At 47.3% G+C, this 15,842-nt stretch overlaps 4 protein-coding genes across 4 annotated transcripts; 3 read left to right on the top strand and 1 right to left on the bottom strand.

Annotated features, from left to right (window-relative positions):
• The first annotated feature begins 437 nt into the window (after nt 1-437).
• On the top strand, nt 438-4,694 carry atf4a (activating transcription factor 4a). Its single transcript, XM_088372899.1, has 4 exons — nt 438-618; nt 1,599-1,760; nt 2,001-2,261; nt 3,313-4,694. The coding sequence occupies exons 2-4, from the start codon at nt 1,721-1,723 to the stop codon at nt 4,071-4,073; spliced, it is 1,062 nt and encodes a 353-aa protein (XP_088229025.1). The 5' UTR covers nt 438-618; nt 1,599-1,720; the 3' UTR covers nt 4,074-4,694.
• A 709-nt stretch (nt 4,695-5,403) lies between these two features.
• On the bottom strand, nt 5,404-6,751 carry rps19bp1 (ribosomal protein S19 binding protein 1). The gene is made up of 4 exons (XM_088372901.1): nt 6,553-6,751; nt 6,077-6,268; nt 5,772-5,872; nt 5,404-5,686 (listed from the first exon to the last, which is right to left on the bottom strand). Exons 1-4 carry the CDS (start codon nt 6,602-6,604, stop codon nt 5,519-5,521), a joined length of 513 nt encoding a protein of 170 aa, XP_088229027.1. The 5' UTR covers nt 6,605-6,751; the 3' UTR covers nt 5,404-5,518.
• A 342-nt stretch (nt 6,752-7,093) lies between these two features.
• Nucleotides 7,094-13,169, top strand: LOC148399908 (uncharacterized). The gene is made up of 11 exons (XM_088372898.1): nt 7,094-7,243; nt 8,666-8,824; nt 9,133-9,275; nt 9,845-9,974; nt 10,132-10,231; nt 10,484-10,559; nt 10,713-10,834; nt 11,292-11,481; nt 11,551-11,644; nt 11,774-11,840; nt 11,960-13,169. Exons 3-11 carry the CDS (start codon nt 9,188-9,190, stop codon nt 12,821-12,823), a joined length of 1,731 nt encoding a protein of 576 aa, XP_088229024.1. The 5' UTR covers nt 7,094-7,243; nt 8,666-8,824; nt 9,133-9,187; the 3' UTR covers nt 12,824-13,169.
• A 446-nt stretch (nt 13,170-13,615) lies between these two features.
• c1qtnf6b (C1q and TNF related 6b) lies at nt 13,616-15,727 on the top strand. Its single transcript, XM_088372900.1, has 3 exons — nt 13,616-13,755; nt 14,452-14,647; nt 15,002-15,727. The coding sequence occupies exons 2-3, from the start codon at nt 14,467-14,469 to the stop codon at nt 15,547-15,549; spliced, it is 729 nt and encodes a 242-aa protein (XP_088229026.1). The 5' UTR covers nt 13,616-13,755; nt 14,452-14,466; the 3' UTR covers nt 15,550-15,727.
• The last annotated feature ends 115 nt before the right edge of the window (nt 15,728-15,842 follow it).

The following is a 15,842-nucleotide window of genomic DNA, read 5'->3' as shown; positions in this document are numbered from 1 at the left end:
CACACGCATGGACTTTTGTAAGTGGATCTAGAATTTTACATATTGTAAAGTTGTATAATGAAATAAAAAATCTCCATGCAGTGCACGTTGTTTACTTATTGTAGAAATATACTGGTTCAAAAGAGGGAATTATTTACATGTTTTACATCTCACTGTCATACTAATGATGACGTTTGCTAGTGACCTATATTTCCAAGTGTGCGCTTCTCGTCAAACTTCTTTAAAATGTAAACGCGCGTGCAACCAATCAAAAGACAGGAACAGCATAGGTACGCGTGTTTTGATTTACAGCACCGCCCGGTATTGTGAGAAAAGGCAGCTTTGACCAGGAAGACAAATTGCCGCCTTTCACCCGCGCTGCAATACTTTAACTCCAACGTTTCTTTGGCGGAAGGACACGCTTGGTAGTGCTTCGGTGCTATATAATTTGCCGCGGCACCGCTTGCGCCCAGCATTGGATTCCTCGCTATTAGCTTTTGCGCGTGCGTTTGAAGGGTCTCCGTTGGCAGCGATCAACCATCAACATGGCAGTTTAAAGGCGGGTGGCGGCAATCTGCGCAGCGGCATCAAACGGGCAGGGCATCGGCGAAGTGCACTGGCGATTTTTGGCAAAATGGCGTAAGTGTACCTTATCTTTCCGACATTTTGGGCTGTTTGAAAGCAGAACAGGAAAACATACTTCAAGTCATCTTGTATAAGACCCCTACACAATCAGAAATGGTGTTTACATTTGTTGCGTCGTGAGTTTGCTTGTGTTCGTTGACAATATCGACTGATGTTTGTGAAAGGAGCCAGGCGCTGGACGAGCCAAGTTTGCGCCCCAACCCGCTGCGTTTGGCTTGCTTGCTCAAACATGTCGGACAACCGAATTTGACAGTCATTCGTCCAAGTCGGCGTGTATGTCGACGCTAGCTTTTGTTTGTGTACATGTAATAGGTGACAACGTGGCGTGGACAAAATGGCGTCAAGTAGTCAAGCCCCCTTGGCGGACTACTTGACAGGAAAATGGCGGGGCCCGCTTTCCCCGAGGGGGCGTGGTCACCGGTCTCGACATGACCAAATTAGGAAATGTACTCCGATGGAACCAGGGCTGGCCTAAACGGCTTGGCGTCACGTGACGCCACATTGGATAACGATTGGCTAAAGTTAGACTCAACAGTTGAACGACTTTGGTATGGCGTGAAAGTGACACGAAATTTCCCCCATTTTTGATGAGTTTTTTTTTTTTTTTTAAATGAGCAAAATAGTCAATTGCATTGTCAAAGCAGCAATATTCATGCACGCATTTGTGGTTTGACATCATTATTTGTGTGACCATTTTACCCCTAATAAATTCTTTAATTTGAACACGTTTAAAAATCAATGAAAATGAACTGTGTTGATTGTATACACCCTTTTCTTGTACACTTTTACCACAAAGGCATTCACCAATTCTTGTGAATGTGAATAATGACGTATTTGTGGCAACCTGCGATTGGTCCTCGAGCATCAAGTATTTCTGATGTTGTACTATCAAAGCAGCGCTAGTTGACAATAAAGTTGAAGTTTCCATTCTCCTTCCCGCCTCGTGAAATGGACATTTGTCATTTTGCCCGCAGGTCTCTCTTGGCAATTCCCGTCAGCTTTGCTGCAGTCGACAGCAGTACCGAACGTCTCGACTTGGGAACGTCCCCGCACTCTGCCGTACCCGTCTTACAGCTGACCACACGTCGCCGCAGCCATGATGCTCGCATTGGAGGCCGTGGAGGCCCTGTGCTCAGGTGAGTGAGTGAGTGGGTGCCACCCAACAAATGTGGAATTGGAGGTCAACATCCCTACACGGTAGTAGTCACTGTTTTACAATCCAAGCCAGCTGTCGTGCAAGTAAGACTAAGCAATGACTTTTGGATTGTTGGCTCTTTGTCCAGCATTAAAATACTACATAACAGTTGGTCGTTATAATAAATGGCTCACGAAACACGTCAACGTGCCTTTTGTTAACTGGCGAATGGGCTCCGCAGGGCCCTCATTTCTGATGGCTGACCCAATGGGGCCCCTTCTGGACCAAGATGATGAGGAAGCGCTTTCACCCTCCTCCTCGCTCGGGGGCGAGGTCCCGGGTTCGCCCCCCCTCTCGCTGTCCCTGTCTCCGTACCACACCTTGCTGTCGCCCCCCTCCCCCTCCTTCCTGGAAGACAAGGCGGGATCCGACGTGACCTCTCTGCCGTGGCTGGCCGCCGGCGACCTGCTCCATGCCCACGTGGGAGCCGAGCACGCCCAAGGTGAGCTTGCGCTCGTATCATCTCTTGCTTGCTGAGAAATGACCTTTATTATTATTGTGCGGTTGGTTTTTAACACGCGAGGGGGGGGTGGAGCGATATAGATTTAAATGGGTTTGGCATTTTACAGGTATTTAATTGAGTCCAATACAAATGTATTTGAAAAGACATGTCAAAATAGAATGAAATTGTGTAGAAAGTGATTTTCTAAAAGTATATTATATATAAGTATATTATATTTTTGGTCTCTTAGACTTGCATTTTACAGGTATTTAATTGAGTCCAATACAAATGTATTTGAAAAGACATGTCAAAATAGAATGAACATTTAAATTGTGTAGAAAGTGATTTTCTAAAAGTATTCGTAATAACCGGGGGGAAAAAAAATGAAAGGCATTACATTTTCTGAGGTGTTAAATATGGGTTTTGTTTTAAGATATGAACACAACATAAATTGTCATTAAAACATCATTAAATATCCAGGGAAAACAATTCTGATTAGTTTAAAAGTAAACGTTATTGCTGTCAAGGGAGTGGCACCTAACTAATCTGGTTGTGGAGTGCAGAAACCGTCTCAAACATTTGGCTCGCAAATGATCAAAGTGTGTGCCATTGGGCGGGCGTGGCACAATTAGTCTGCCGGGACCGGCCGGCCGAGCCGGTTTTTGCTGGCTCCCTCGCCCACTTCAACGACCTTTCAAAATATAGTAGACGTGAGCGGCCACCGCAAAGGGGGAGGGGAATGCCACTCCGTGACTTCCTGGCAACCGATGGATGTCATTTTCAACTTGGGCCGCTTGAAACGCCGCTGCTAATTGTCACATGCGGCTCTCAGTCACAAGTCCGACGATGAGCAACGTGCGGTCTAATGTGGGCGGAGCCTTGCTCGGGATTCGGGAGGACGTCTCAACCAAATGGCACGATTTCATCTTACCAAAAGTCAGCTAGCTTAATGCTAATGAATAATGTAAAAATGCCCCAACGGCATGATCCATAAATTCGGAACCTTGCGAGCACGAGAGGGAACGTAATCCAAACGTTGACCTGTCCGCAGACGACGCCTTTGCCGGCATGGACTGGATGTCGGAGAAGATCGACCTGAGCGACTTGGACCTGGAGTCGCTCATCGGCTCTTGCTCCTCGGACGAGCCCCCCGCATCCCCCGAGGACCTCATGGCGTCCCTCCGCTCTCACGTGGATCTAGACCTGGAGCCCTTCCGCGTGGCCCCGGGGCCTGAAAGTGATGGGCAGCCGGAGCTGCCCGCTGCCCCCGCCGAGGTGGTCATGGAGTCGGAGCCGCCCGCTGTCCCCGCCGAGGTGGTCATGAAGTCGGAGCCTTGCTCCCCGGGCCCGCCTCGCTCCCCGGGATTCTCCGAGGGCGACGCCAAGTCGCCCCTCCCGCAGGAGGTCTTCATCAAAACAGCATCGCCGCCGTCCAGCGACTGCGACAGCGACTCCGGCATCGAGTCTTCCGCCGGCTCCCCCCGCACCAAACCCTACGACAGACCCGAGCCCCCTTCCGGCTCCTCCTCACCGTCCCCGAAAGCCAAAGTCAAGTCGGCGTCCGGCGCTCCCAAGGTGGTGGAGAAGAAGCTGAAGAAGATGGAGCAGAACAAGACGGCGGCCACGCGCTACCGCCAGAAAAAACGCGTGGAGCAAGAGCAGCTCAACGTGGAGCGCGAGGCCCTGGAGAGCAGGAACCGAGAGCTGGCCGAGCGTGCCGACGCCATCAGCCGGGAGATCCAGTACCTCAAGGACCTGATGGAGGAGGTCCGCAAACACCACCGCGGAAAGACCAGCGCGGCGACCAAATAAAAAGACCACGAGAGAGTCTCTACGAGCTCTTGGTCTCCCGGTCCGCTGTTGGATCCCCAAACACAGTACTAAAAAACAAAACAAAATCTGTGCTTTCATGTGTAGTTTCAACAGTTGGATTCAAAAAAGTTAGGCCCAAGGCTCAAAGGCCATCCATCGCTCAACGTTTTAAGCATAGCTACGATTGGCTGCTTTTCCAATCCAAAGCAGTTTTTCGATTCAAAAGGGCTTTTGGATACCCACCTGGCGTTGTTGATTCATCATCCTGAAAGTCTAGCATCGCTAATTAACATTATAATCCCAGACAGCCACAAATTCCCCTTAGCAACCTTCTTCTAGTCCAGATAAGGGCCTCAAGTGGATTTCAGTTTTCTTAAGGCTTGCCTGCTCGCACAAAAGTGTGCGTGTGCACTGTCCGACGCAATTTAGGTAGCCGGCCGGCGCTCGATCTTTTCATTTTTATTTAATGCATTGGGTTGACGTCCCGGGTAGTTGCTGCGCTCCGCTCGCTCGCTCTTTTCTTGGCTTGTACAAATGCTCTCTGTTGCGATTGGTTTTTTTTTTTTCAAATCAACTTTCTCTGTCGCGACTGTTTTCTAATAAACTTCTGTTAAGTCTCAAGCCACGTCTCGCTGGTGTTCATTTAACCTGTTTTTCATCTTTATCAGTTTACATGGGTTTAGTTAATTGTAGTTCAAATACATTGCAATTGGATATGTAATTTTTTTGGGAAAGAAGCTATAACTACTACAAAACTTATTAAAAGCAAAACATTTCAAAATAACTTGCAGTGGTCATGCGCTCACAATTGCAGAGCACCTGACTTGCACATGCAAGCTAGCTTCACGAGCTCAAGGCCTCGTGTCCTACTTGAGGGCCCAAGTTAGCGGTTAATGCAATTATGTCCGTCCGCAATCCCTCCTGCTCCTCAGATGACATTCAACGTAGATTAGCAGCCTTTTTGGCCCTGCAACAACTTATTTTCTTTCCTAATGTTCTAATTGAAGTCTTGGGACTTGGTGGGCTAACCTAGAGTCTTGACCATCGTATTTTTCGCCCAATCATGTGAAAACGTGTGTTGGAATAACTTGGATGTTTTTATAAATGACTGCAACGTTCAATCAAAATTTGAAGAACCGAGATTCCTTGCTGCTAAATCTGGGTGCGGCAAAAATTGCGTACACTACCCCCTTGTGGTCAAATTCTGCTACTACACTACATTTTCTCCTTGGCTGGATTTCAAACTTGCAGAATTTCCAGTTTCTGGGTATGGCCGCATTATATGTCATCTCCGGTGTGGCTGCTCACCCATCAAGTAACCAGTGAAAAGTTATTTCATATTTTGCATCAGTCTGATTTATTGCATTTTTAATAAAGGTGAGTTGTTGAAAAATGTGAACAAAGTTTGGACTCTCCCGCAAAAGATCAAAAAGGTGGCATCGGTGTTATCGGGAAGGACCGTTTTTCTTTTCTTCCACGGTCCTGCCAAAATATTCTTTCTGGAACTGCTGGAACTCCTCCTCGGTGAAAACTGACGGCGCCTCTTTGGGTTTTTGAGCGACGGGTCGGTCGGGGCGATCCCGGGATTGTCTTCCCGCGTTGTAGTTCTGGATCTGAGTGTCACACGGACAACATGCTTATTCATTCCTGCATTTTCTAGACACAAATGTATAGAAAATATTCAGCGGACCCCCTCACTTTTAATGTGTGCGATTCGGCCGCTTCCAAGTTGGTTCTCGTGAAGTATTGCAGGTTGTTGGTCTTCATCTGACTTTTGTCCTTTGTCCTCCTGATCTCATCTGTAAGCAGAAATGAGCTCATTTAGTTCTTGCCCACAAGGAAAGTGGCACAAATCTGGAAGAGGCTGAAAAATGTGGAAGCCAAAAGTAACATTTGAACTCTCTTACTGTCTTCCAAATTGAGTTGGAAAATGCTTTCAAAATCATATTGGCCATGTGCTCATGAATTAGCCTTGGTGTGCGCTTCGATTGGACCATACTGACCCAGCACACACTTGATCAGCTTGTCCTTGACCGTCGCTTTGCTCTTGCCGGGCCCGAGTCGCCCCTGCAGCCGCTTCACCTGGCGGGTGACGCCCTGGCGGTTGGTGCCCACCAGCGCCTTTGCCGCCGCCGTATTGGGCGTCCTCGCGTGCTGCTGCTTCTGCTGCTGCTTTTTCTTCTTCACATTTCCACCTGGCAGGAAACACAGCGCAGATTTCAATTTTCCACTGCCGCAAACTGGTGGCTACTCCACGCATAGGTCACAAAGTAGCAGCGTTGCACTTTTTCTGGGGTGTCAGAAACGGCTACATTAACCATTTAAGGCTTCATTTTAAATCAAAGTCTTCTTTTAAATACAGCTTCGACAGGCAATGTTAATCACAGACGCGTCGTTAGTGCTCAAACATCTCGGCGTGGTTACGACAGTTTGCGGCTAACGTTAGCCGGCTAGCCATGAGAACGGACTCCAAGCGTACTTATGTCGTTATTTAGCAGCTCGAGTCCTCTCCTGACCAGCGAGGCGGACATGTCGAGCTATTCCAGAGCGTTTTGCTTGCCAAGAAATGGAAATTGTAACGGTTCAAATGACAAAACACGCATGAAGGCGGTCAACGCGTGAAGATTCGTGTCAACATCCGGTTGGCTCACAATGTGCCGTAATCGGGCGGAACAAAATTGCAATGCAAGAGTTCCGTTTTAGATGCGACATTGAATACGAATACGGTTATTAACGCTAGCGCTAAAATAATCCTTTCGTTTGTTTGTTTGATTTCATGATTTTTTTTAGGGAGTGGGTTGAATAGTTTTAAATATCTGATTTTAAATATTTGGTTTTAAATCTGATTTTATATCAGTTTTTATTTTCTATCTATTTCAGCCTTAACATGACCCTTCCTTGGTTTTACTGCTCACGTAATGTATATATATATTTGAAGATTTGGACAATCAAACGTGGTCCCAAAAATAGTTTGATTAGTTGTACATTAATTGTTTATTGTTGAACCTTTTTTTCCCATTTGACAATATGAAAAAGAAAATTCCATTGTGGGGGCGGCAGCCCCTTGTGGGCGTGGTCATTATGGTACCGCCCACTCTATCATCTCCCCTCCATCCCTCAGTGACTAATGGACATCATTTCAGTACTTCAATGTGAGCTCTGCTAAGTCGGTAAGTTTCTATAAGTTTCTTGACCTTTATAAGTTTCTATACTGTCAGAAGTGAAAGTTTCTATCGTATATATACTTGTTTATATACATAAGTGTTTTTGGAAAATACACATTACAACATAAGACAAAGATAGTGACATTCAAACATAATACTTAATCAAACTTTTGCAGATTTTTCTCTGTGTAGTATTGTAAATAATAAAGGACACGGGAACAAAAAACAGTCAAATGCTTTTCTTGATTTTGATTGAAATAATTTTGAAATGATTTTCTTGTTTGTTTGAATGAATCAGCCGATGAATTGGAAATTGATTTGCCCAAATTGGACTCGGCATCAGGCTGTAACAATGCGTAGTTGTCGGGCCCTGTCTTTTTCTCATTGACTTTGTTTTAGCATTTTTATCATGCGCCTTCACTGACTTATGTTTGGAAAACATTGACGAAACACACGCTTGCTTGAAATAAGCTTGAAACTAACAGAGATAAGAAAGAGCCTGTTGGCTGTCTCGTTACTCCGTTTGGACTTTCCCCTCGCTCGCTCGCTCACTCTTTCCCTCCATCGCTCGCTCGTTCGCTCGCGGTTAGCGTGAGATGGAAACCGACGTGAAGTATAAGCGGCGCGGCCAACGTGATTCACCACTTCCTGCCTCTGACTGACACGAAAGTGAGCGCTGCCTTTAAAGAAGGCAACAACAAACGAGAAGGTGTGACAACACTTTGTGGAAAACGACTACTAAAATAGAGGTGTGCGTTGTGATTTGCCCTGTGATTTATTTATTTATTATTATTTTATTCAGATATTGCTCAGAGTTCAGATCTTCACGCTCCCCCCCCCCATGCTTAAGGTCAGAGGTGCTAGTGAGCGATGTCCGCCATCTAGTGGTGAACACTGTTATCACAACTTAAAACTGCTCAGCGAGAGGAAACAAAGCCCACAGATGTTTTGGGAGATTAAAAAGAAGCGAAGCTTTACAAGCGCGATGTGGCCAGACAAGACGGAGGAAGTGAGAGCGCGAGAAACGGCTTACTTTGAAAGTGGGAATCAAACCGGGAACACGTTGAAGGGCGGACTTGCGAGGCCGTGCGTGACTGCCGTGAAAGCAACGACAGCCACCAATAGAACATACTGACCTCGTTTGGGGTTTTTTTTTTTTTTTTTACCTGAACCACAAAAACAATTCAATGTGGCTCGTGACTTCCGCTCAACAAAGGAAAAAAAAAAAACAAGTAAAAAGCATCCACGCCTAGAAAGTTACGTTTTCACCACAATTGTAATCTCGCATTGGGTGCAAAAGGCAGGCGGCACCTTCAGGGACTGGCTGAACATTTGGCTATCTGTCTGTCTGTACCCGTGCAGAGCAGAGTTCTATTTAGTTTGACTTTATTTTGAATGTCGGTCAAGACGACTTTTTTTTTTTTTTAGGTGGCACCACATGCAAGTTTGGCGTTGCTTTCAGTTGAGCGACTGTTCCATCCATCAATCCGTCCATCCATCGAGTTTGGTCCGACTCTGAAGAGGCTTGTCTTGTTCGCCGTGACGTCAGATGGCAAAAAATGGATGCTGCCGCTGCTTCCATGACAGGTCAGGCCTTCAAATGAGGGCATATTAGCCATGCTTGTTTTTCTCTCTCTTGGGATTAGGTCCACAATGATGGATATTTGAATTCTATCCTGTCATTTTGAAATGGAATTTGGTTGTTATGGAACAGTTGTGCACTTTTTCAAATAGAAAGCCAATTGGCTCTATTGGTGTCATTGATTACATCTGTTCAAAGAACTAAATCAAAGCACCTCACAGGTGAATGGCAAATCATGGCTATCATTTCCACTTCTCTTTTTCCGTGGTGTGTGTGTGTGTGTGTGTGTGTGTGTGCGTGCGTGCGTGGCCAGATCGAAGAGGAGGAAGCAGTGAGTTCTACATCCCGCATCCGAAAGTGAGCTAAGCATGAGGAGCACTTTTGTTGTTGTCGTTCTTTTGTCGCTTGGGCTCGCTGCCGCCGCCAGCAGCAAAGTCAATTGTTCCCAACACAGCAGTAAGTTGGAGCCTTTCTCTACTTGTCTTTGTTTGCATTAATCATGAATCAAAGGTCGGTCGAGTTTACAACATTGAGTGTAACTGAGCCATCGTAACATTTCGCCCCGTTTCAAAACTCGAATGATAAAATTGGGCATGCATAAACCTATGAAAATGAACACTTCGAAAAGATGAAATGTGACTTCAAAGTTGAACACAACTGAACTGCACTTAGTTCATAAAATCATTTAAGCAGCTGACACATTCTAGACAGTTTGAACATTATTTGGGTTTGGTGATTCTTTTGCATGCCACCAGGGGGAGCCCACACGCACGCACACTTTGGGGAACGTGCCAACGCTTTGGACTGTACAACCATTTTATTTTGTTTTGACTTGTTGGAAAGTCCATTTTTTTTTCTCATGTAAACTCTTTGTTAAGTGCAAGATCAAACATTAGAAAAAATATGACGGTCATTAAAAAGGACAACAGCAAAGGACATTTTGGCTGTAAACATTTTTAAAGCGTTTTCATCATAATTGTCGACAAAAAGGTTGGATTTGGATTTGAGTTTTTTTGTCGTTTTAGGGCTGATCTGCTTCAACGACTACAATCGAACCATCACGTGCGTGTGGAACAGCTCGGACGCGCTTATGGGCGGCGGCGGCGGCGGCACGGCGTGCAGCCTCCACGCCCAAAGGATCAATACTTCACGGGTGTAAGGAACAAGCATCTCCCATTGGGGATGAAACGGCATTTTTGTACTTCATACAGAGCGGTCAAGAGTTACTTTGCAACCTCCAAGCGTGTAGGTTGCAAGTTTGGGCTTCAAGGTTTTCTTCCATTTTCAAGTGTTTGGCTCTTTGTGATTTCAGGGGCCGCCGATACAAGTCCGAGTGTGTTCTTGGGCCGCCGGCCGGGCGGACGCTTTCCTCACTGCGGACGTGCTCGCTGGTCTTCAGCAGAGACTCCATTGTGAGTCGTGACACTAACCCCGATTGAAGATTGAAATGTGTTAAGAGGCTTCATTGAGACAAAAGTAGTGATTTGGTGCCATCGTGTGGCAACTTGGTTCTAAGGAAATATTTCTCAAGTGAGTTGAGCAGGTTCTTTTGAAACAAAAGTAGTGCTTGTTGCGCCTGGCTGCATTTGGAAGCAGTTCGGAAGCTTTTCAGGACGGGGGGGGGTGAATTGAAATTTGTCATTCCACCACGACGCTGCGCTCAGTTTCAGAGCTACCATGTACTGAAAGTCCACATCAACTGCTCTGACGTAGAGATGCGCTACACGCCGGCCTGCCACGGTGAGTACGCCACGTCCAAAATATGTAATTGGTGCTCGAGCTCAAGTGGCGATAATAATAGTCTTAGCTGCTACTATTCCCACTGACTTTTTGAGCGTTTTATTATTATTCTTTTTTTTGAGTAACCGACCCGGGTTGCGTGTGCGTTTTCAGTGAAACTCCCTCCTCCGGGCAAGCCTCAAATGAACCAGAGCAGCATTTCCTGGGCGATGGCCAATCAGCGCCGGTCGTACAACTTCCAGCTGGAGTGGAAGCTGGCGGGCGAGCCGTGGAATGTGTGTAACTGACTCACACGCTTGTCCCAACACACGCTCAAGTTGTTTATGACAAGCACTGCTAGTGAGCGCTACTGCTACTGTACATTGCAAGAAGCTCAATTATATGAAACTTAATTGGTACAAACTTTGATTGTCTTAAAAAAATAAGACCTTATTTCGGTCATCTTTTTTCTCTAAAAAGAAATCTGACTTTATTCCGTAGATATTCTGCCTTTTGCGTTTCAAAATAACATATTTGATTTCAGTCCTGACTTTTTTCTTACAACTTTCATCTTGTTATTCCATTTTGTTGTTTTATTTCTTTTTTTAAAAAAGTGCCCCCACAATGCTCTGATATTTTCCCTCCCCTACAAATTTGTTTTTAATATGCTGCCTTTTTTCTTTCAAAATATACAAGCGTATTGTTGTCGTATGGGCGAGTGTAAGCATCAAAATACACATTTGCCTCCACCAGGGGGCGTCAGTGCGCAGCGAGCCACGGTCCGAGCTGCGTTTGGAGCCGTTGAGGCGAGGGGCGGCGTACGAGGCGCGCCTTCGGGTGAGGCCTTCGGACGAGGAGGAGGTGGAGTGGCTGTGGAGCGACTGGAGCCCTGTCGCACGCTGGACGTCGGATGTGGGCAAGGACGCGGCGCCCCCTGCTGCTGGTGGGTTGCACTTCTACACACTTGCGCTCCAAAAGTGAATTGATTCCAAAGTTGTCTTGTCGTTGTCAGTCTCCTTACCGTTGGTTTTGGGGGTGACCATCTCAGGCACCGCCTTTGCCGTCTTTCTGGCTCTTCTGCTCTTCAGGGCGGACAAGACCGACTGGTAGGCACTTCAACACGGTCTGCCATGGTGGGCCAAATCGTTTTTGGAAAAAAACTAGAATCATTTTAAAATTAATTACATTAAAAATATATATTTATTTATTTAAAATGATCTATTTATTTATTTTAGGCTTTACGTCTTCAAGAAGATTCGAGGTCCGCTGCTCCCAGACCCGGGAAAGTCCTTCCTGCACAACGTAGGTTTGCCCGAGCGAGAAGCGACTTCTGGATGGCTCCTCCGCCATCGATTCCCGCCACCTTGCGCAATAGGAAAAAAAACGAAGAAATAAAGTCCCCGACTTCTGCTCTTTTCCAGAAGTGGGAAAGGCCTCCTTTCAGCATTGAGAACTTGCAGTTCTTCCTGCGGCCTGTGGACATCCTTGCCGTGATGTCCGTAGGAGGTGCGGACCCCGAAGCCCCCGGAGGTCCCGCAGATCGTGAAGATCCCCGAGACCCTCTGTACCCTGGAGGCTCCAGGGACCTTGATCATCCAAAAGCTCTTCTGGAGAAGATGATGATGATGATGAAGACCACCGCACTTGGCTTTCCCCCCCTCATGGACTTCCAGCTGTGTCCTCCTCCCATTCCTGTAGCCTCACTCACTTTGGACAACCTGAAAGCGTGTGCGCCCGACGAGCCCTACGGCCCCACGCGGGCTCTCGCGGACCGAGACCAGGACAGGCAGATGAAACTCCTCCTGGAAGCTCTCGGAGGGTTCTCCCGGGGCGGCGACGAGGTGACGCCGGTTATTTCCGACTATGAGAAGATCGAGAAGGTCCAGAGTGAACATTTAGAAGAGACGGGTGGTAAATGCCAAGGTGAAGGACGATTTCCCTTTGAAGGGATTTCCCTCAAAGACACCATTCAAGTGAGTTTGGACTACGAGCGCGTTCAGACGCTGGGCCACCACGACGGGCCCGAACTCCCCAGTTCCGATTCGGGCATCGGCGGCGTGGCCGAGGAGCACGGAGGCCCCGAGGAGAGCTTTGAGGATGAGGAGGAGCGAGCCCCCTTGGTCCACTGTCCTCCCGGGTGTGAGTCCCCTTTGGGCGTCCGTGGTCCAATTCTGGAGAGTCTCCAAGCTCTCATGCTGGATGCAGCAGACTTGGATTATGGATCAGTGGAACCGTCCAGCGATGGTTATATGTCTCTTTGTCCTCAGGATCACGTCACAAGCTGAAGGATAGCCACATTTCCGGTGGGGACGTTTGAATGGGAGCGGGAACATCAATCATTGAAGCATTAATATGCTGAACAAATTCTGCCTGTGATTTTCCTCAATGTGCCGCTGCTGCTTCATTATGTTTTTTTTTCTTCTTGACAGCCTGCAGATGGTTTCAATGAAGACAGTGAAAGTAGAGACAAGTGATATTTTCCACAGAAGCTGATGTGGAAAATAGGCCGAGACACGATCGTGTTTTGCTAAGTACGGATTTATTTTGGGCTGGGGAAACGCTTGCTCTTATATAAGTCGCTGGCACACTTTAAAAAGTGCACTTCAAATGAAAATACATTAAGTGTAGTTACGAGGCTGCATTTTTCATATTTTATTCTTTTTCCTCCTCCAAAAAAAACTAAAAAACGACAATAATGTTTTTAAGAAAACTGTTCCTATTCTCCCTGTCTTATCCTGTGGTCTGGGTGGTTTAGTGGTTAGACTGGGAGGAGGTTTTGAGAGTCCGGCAGGAAGTGGACAAGAAGCAAAACCATTACAGAAGAAAAAGAAAAAAAAACAGATTGCCTTCTTTTCCTCCTTGCACGGCTTAGTGTAAACAGCACGAGACAAAAATCAACGTTTGTGTGTGTGTGTGTCAGTCGAAGTTGAATGTATTTTGAATGTACTATTTTAAATGCCATTATTTTTTTATTCCTTTATGAAATAGGATGATTATGATTTAAAAAAAAAGATTTGTGAATGAAGGCGTGAGAATGACGGAGGGAAGCTGGAAGAGCCTCTGCAATGGTTGTGTGCGTGTGCACGCGCCTGTGCGTATATTTGTGTGCGCGTAGGACAAAGAGGCTGAGACTTTCCTCTCAGTTGTTCCTCTTCGAAGTGGAGCGCCAGAGCTCCTTTGTTCCCCCTCTTCCTCTTTTTCTTGGTGTGCTGAAAAGGTAAGACCCCCCCCCTCCCCCCAAAAAGTCGTTTGGTGCGCGTGCATGTACTCGTTTCGTATTTGGTGCACGCGAACGCGCGTGCGCGCTCTCGAGCGTAGGTGGGGGTTTTGCTCTGGCGTGTATACGTGGCCAAAGTGATGTTAGTTGATGCAAGCTTCACGGGGGGGGGGGGGGGGGGAATTGAAGCGGACGGTGACGTCACGCTTGTGCAGGCGAATGACTTGATTTGAATGGAACATCTGCACACTTTTCGTTCCAATGTACTTGAATTATTTGAACTTCAAATACTGGGGGAGGGGGGGGCAAAACACAAGCAAGTCAAAATACATATAGTTGAATATAAATTTGTCATTTGTTTTTGAAACTATTTCTATGATGTATGAAAAGATCAATGATTGTTGGTCCATTTTATTTTGAAGCGAAATTATTTTTTTTCTCACTAATTGGTGCAGAAATGAAGCCAATGCGTCTGTTCTTGTGTTTCTTTATGGAATACTAAATTGGGGTGTGTTTTGAAAACATGTGCATTCGCTTGAAATGGATCCAGCACATGGTTTGCGTTACGTAGGACGACGGACAAACTGGAAAAACTATAAAGGACGGACGGAGGCCGGGAAATCCCACTCTGAGTCCGAAAGGATGTTTGGTTGGTCCGGATGGTTTCATTGACGGCGACCCGGTTTGTGTCCGCAGCTGCGCTGGTCCAACATGAGGTCCCTTTTGAGCTTCCTGTTCCTGCTGCCGCTGGCGTGCTGCCTCCCGTCGCCGTCGCGGCCGGCGGGCTCGCGCTACTGCCGCCGATGCTGCGACCACCTGGATCCTCAGGCCTCGCCCCCCCACTACCGGCTCCCCGAGGTCCGCACCGTGGTCAACATGACCATCCTGAAAGGTAAGGGGCGGGCCAAAAGTGCCGCCGTTTTGATGGCGTCAAGCATAAAGCTAACGCGCCTTACAAAAACAACTTAACTAGTAGTTTGAGACGGAAACGATTGTTGGAACTATTTTGGGCCGACCGCAAACTCGCAGGAGCAGCGCAGCTCCATAAAGCGGAAGGAGGAGGAGGAGGCGGGGCCCACATGGGGCATTCTGGCAATTCCATCGAGTTGTTTTCCGTTGTGTTGAAACAAGAAACGTGAAGCCTAAAATGGTTTCTTGGGGTTGCAGCTTAAATGGGGGCATAAAATAAAGGTCAAAAGGTGACATAGATGGCAAATGAACATTTCCCCATTCTGCTTTGCCGCAGGCGATAAAGGCGACCGAGGGGACAAAGGCACGCCCGGCAAGCCCGGCGCCGAAGGCCTCTCGGGTCCGCCGGGCCCGGCGGGCCCCCAGGGCAGCAAGGGCCAAGCGGGCGCCCCGGGGGACCCCTGCAAGAACCCGCGGTCCGCCTTCTCGGTGGGCCGCCGCAAGTCCCTGCACAGCGTGGACTACTACCAGCCGCTGGTGTTCGACACGGTATTCGTCAACCTGCACGAGCACTTCAACATGTTCAAGGGCAAGTTCTACTGCTACGTGGCCGGCGTCTACTTGTTCAACCTCAACGTCCACACCTGGAACTTCAAGGAGACTTACATGCACCTGATGCACAACCAGGAGCAGCAGGTCATCCTGTACGCGCAGCCCAGCGAGCGCTCCATCATGCAGAGCCAGAGCGTCATGATGGACCTGCAGCCGGGCGACGAGGTCTGGGTGCGCCTCTACAAGCGCCAGCGCGACAACGCCGTCTACGGGGACGACGTGGACGTCTACATCACCTTCAACGGGTATCTGGTGGCCCCCGCCGGACAGTGAGACACCGCGAAGCTTAAATGGTCTTTCGTGATGACGTCATCGATCGATCAGATCGAATCTTTATATTAGATGCATTCTATTTTTTTGTTACATAGAAACGTTGTTGAAAAATTTATAAAAAAACAACCACAATGCGATTATTCAAAAGTCTACACAAAATACAAATGTCGCAAAAGCTATGAAATGTTTTTTTCTTCCTTCAGACAATATTGTGTATTATTTATTGGTCCCGTCGTTCCGCTTTTCACCGCTAGAGAGCAATGTCGAGCCATTTGCTATGAAACGCGCGTCAA

The sequence above is a fragment of the Syngnathus floridae genome, chromosome 4 (assembly GCF_059516105.1).
Source record: "Syngnathus floridae isolate MCC-2025c chromosome 4, RoL_Sflo_1.0, whole genome shotgun sequence".
Classification (NCBI taxonomy): Eukaryota; Metazoa; Chordata; class Actinopteri; order Syngnathiformes; family Syngnathidae; genus Syngnathus; species Syngnathus floridae.
This window is presented reverse-complemented; position numbering and strand designations above follow the sequence as displayed.

What these genes read in the sequence shown, in the direction of transcription:
- atf4a (XM_088372899.1), top strand. Translation starts at nt 1,721, where the DNA reads ATGATGCTCGCATTGGAGGCCGTGGAGGCCCTGTGCTCAG. An exon ending in CGTGGAGGCCCTGTGCTCAG is followed by an intron (nt 1,761 to 2,000) that starts GTGAGTGAGTGA and finishes TGGGCTCCGCAG; the next exon opens with GGCCCTCATTTCTGATGGCT. An exon ending in GGGAGCCGAGCACGCCCAAG is followed by an intron (nt 2,262 to 3,312) that starts GTGAGCTTGCGC and finishes ACCTGTCCGCAG; the next exon opens with ACGACGCCTTTGCCGGCATG.
- rps19bp1 (XM_088372901.1), bottom strand. Translation starts at nt 6,604, where the DNA reads ATGTCCGCCTCGCTGGTCAGGAGAGGACTCGAGCTGCTAAATAACGAC. An exon ending in GCTGATCAAGTGTGTGCTGG is followed by an intron (nt 5,873 to 6,076) that starts GTCAGTATGGTC and finishes TTCTGCTTACAG; the next exon opens with ATGAGATCAGGAGGACAAAG. An exon ending in CCGAATCGCACACATTAAAA is followed by an intron (nt 5,687 to 5,771) that starts GTGAGGGGGTCC and finishes TGTGACACTCAG; the next exon opens with ATCCAGAACTACAACGCGGG.
- LOC148399908 (XM_088372898.1), top strand. Translation starts at nt 9,188, where the DNA reads ATGAGGAGCACTTTTGTTGTTGTCGTTCTTTTGTCGCTTGGGCTCGCT. An exon ending in TGGCGGGCGAGCCGTGGAAT is followed by an intron (nt 10,835 to 11,291) that starts GTGTGTAACTGA and finishes TGCCTCCACCAG; the next exon opens with GGGGCGTCAGTGCGCAGCGA. An exon ending in CGCGGCGCCCCCTGCTGCTG is followed by an intron (nt 11,482 to 11,550) that starts GTGGGTTGCACT and finishes TGTCGTTGTCAG; the next exon opens with TCTCCTTACCGTTGGTTTTG.
- c1qtnf6b (XM_088372900.1), top strand. Translation starts at nt 14,467, where the DNA reads ATGAGGTCCCTTTTGAGCTTCCTGTTCCTGCTGCCGCTGGCGTGCTGC. An exon ending in CAACATGACCATCCTGAAAG is followed by an intron (nt 14,648 to 15,001) that starts GTAAGGGGCGGG and finishes GCTTTGCCGCAG; the next exon opens with GCGATAAAGGCGACCGAGGG.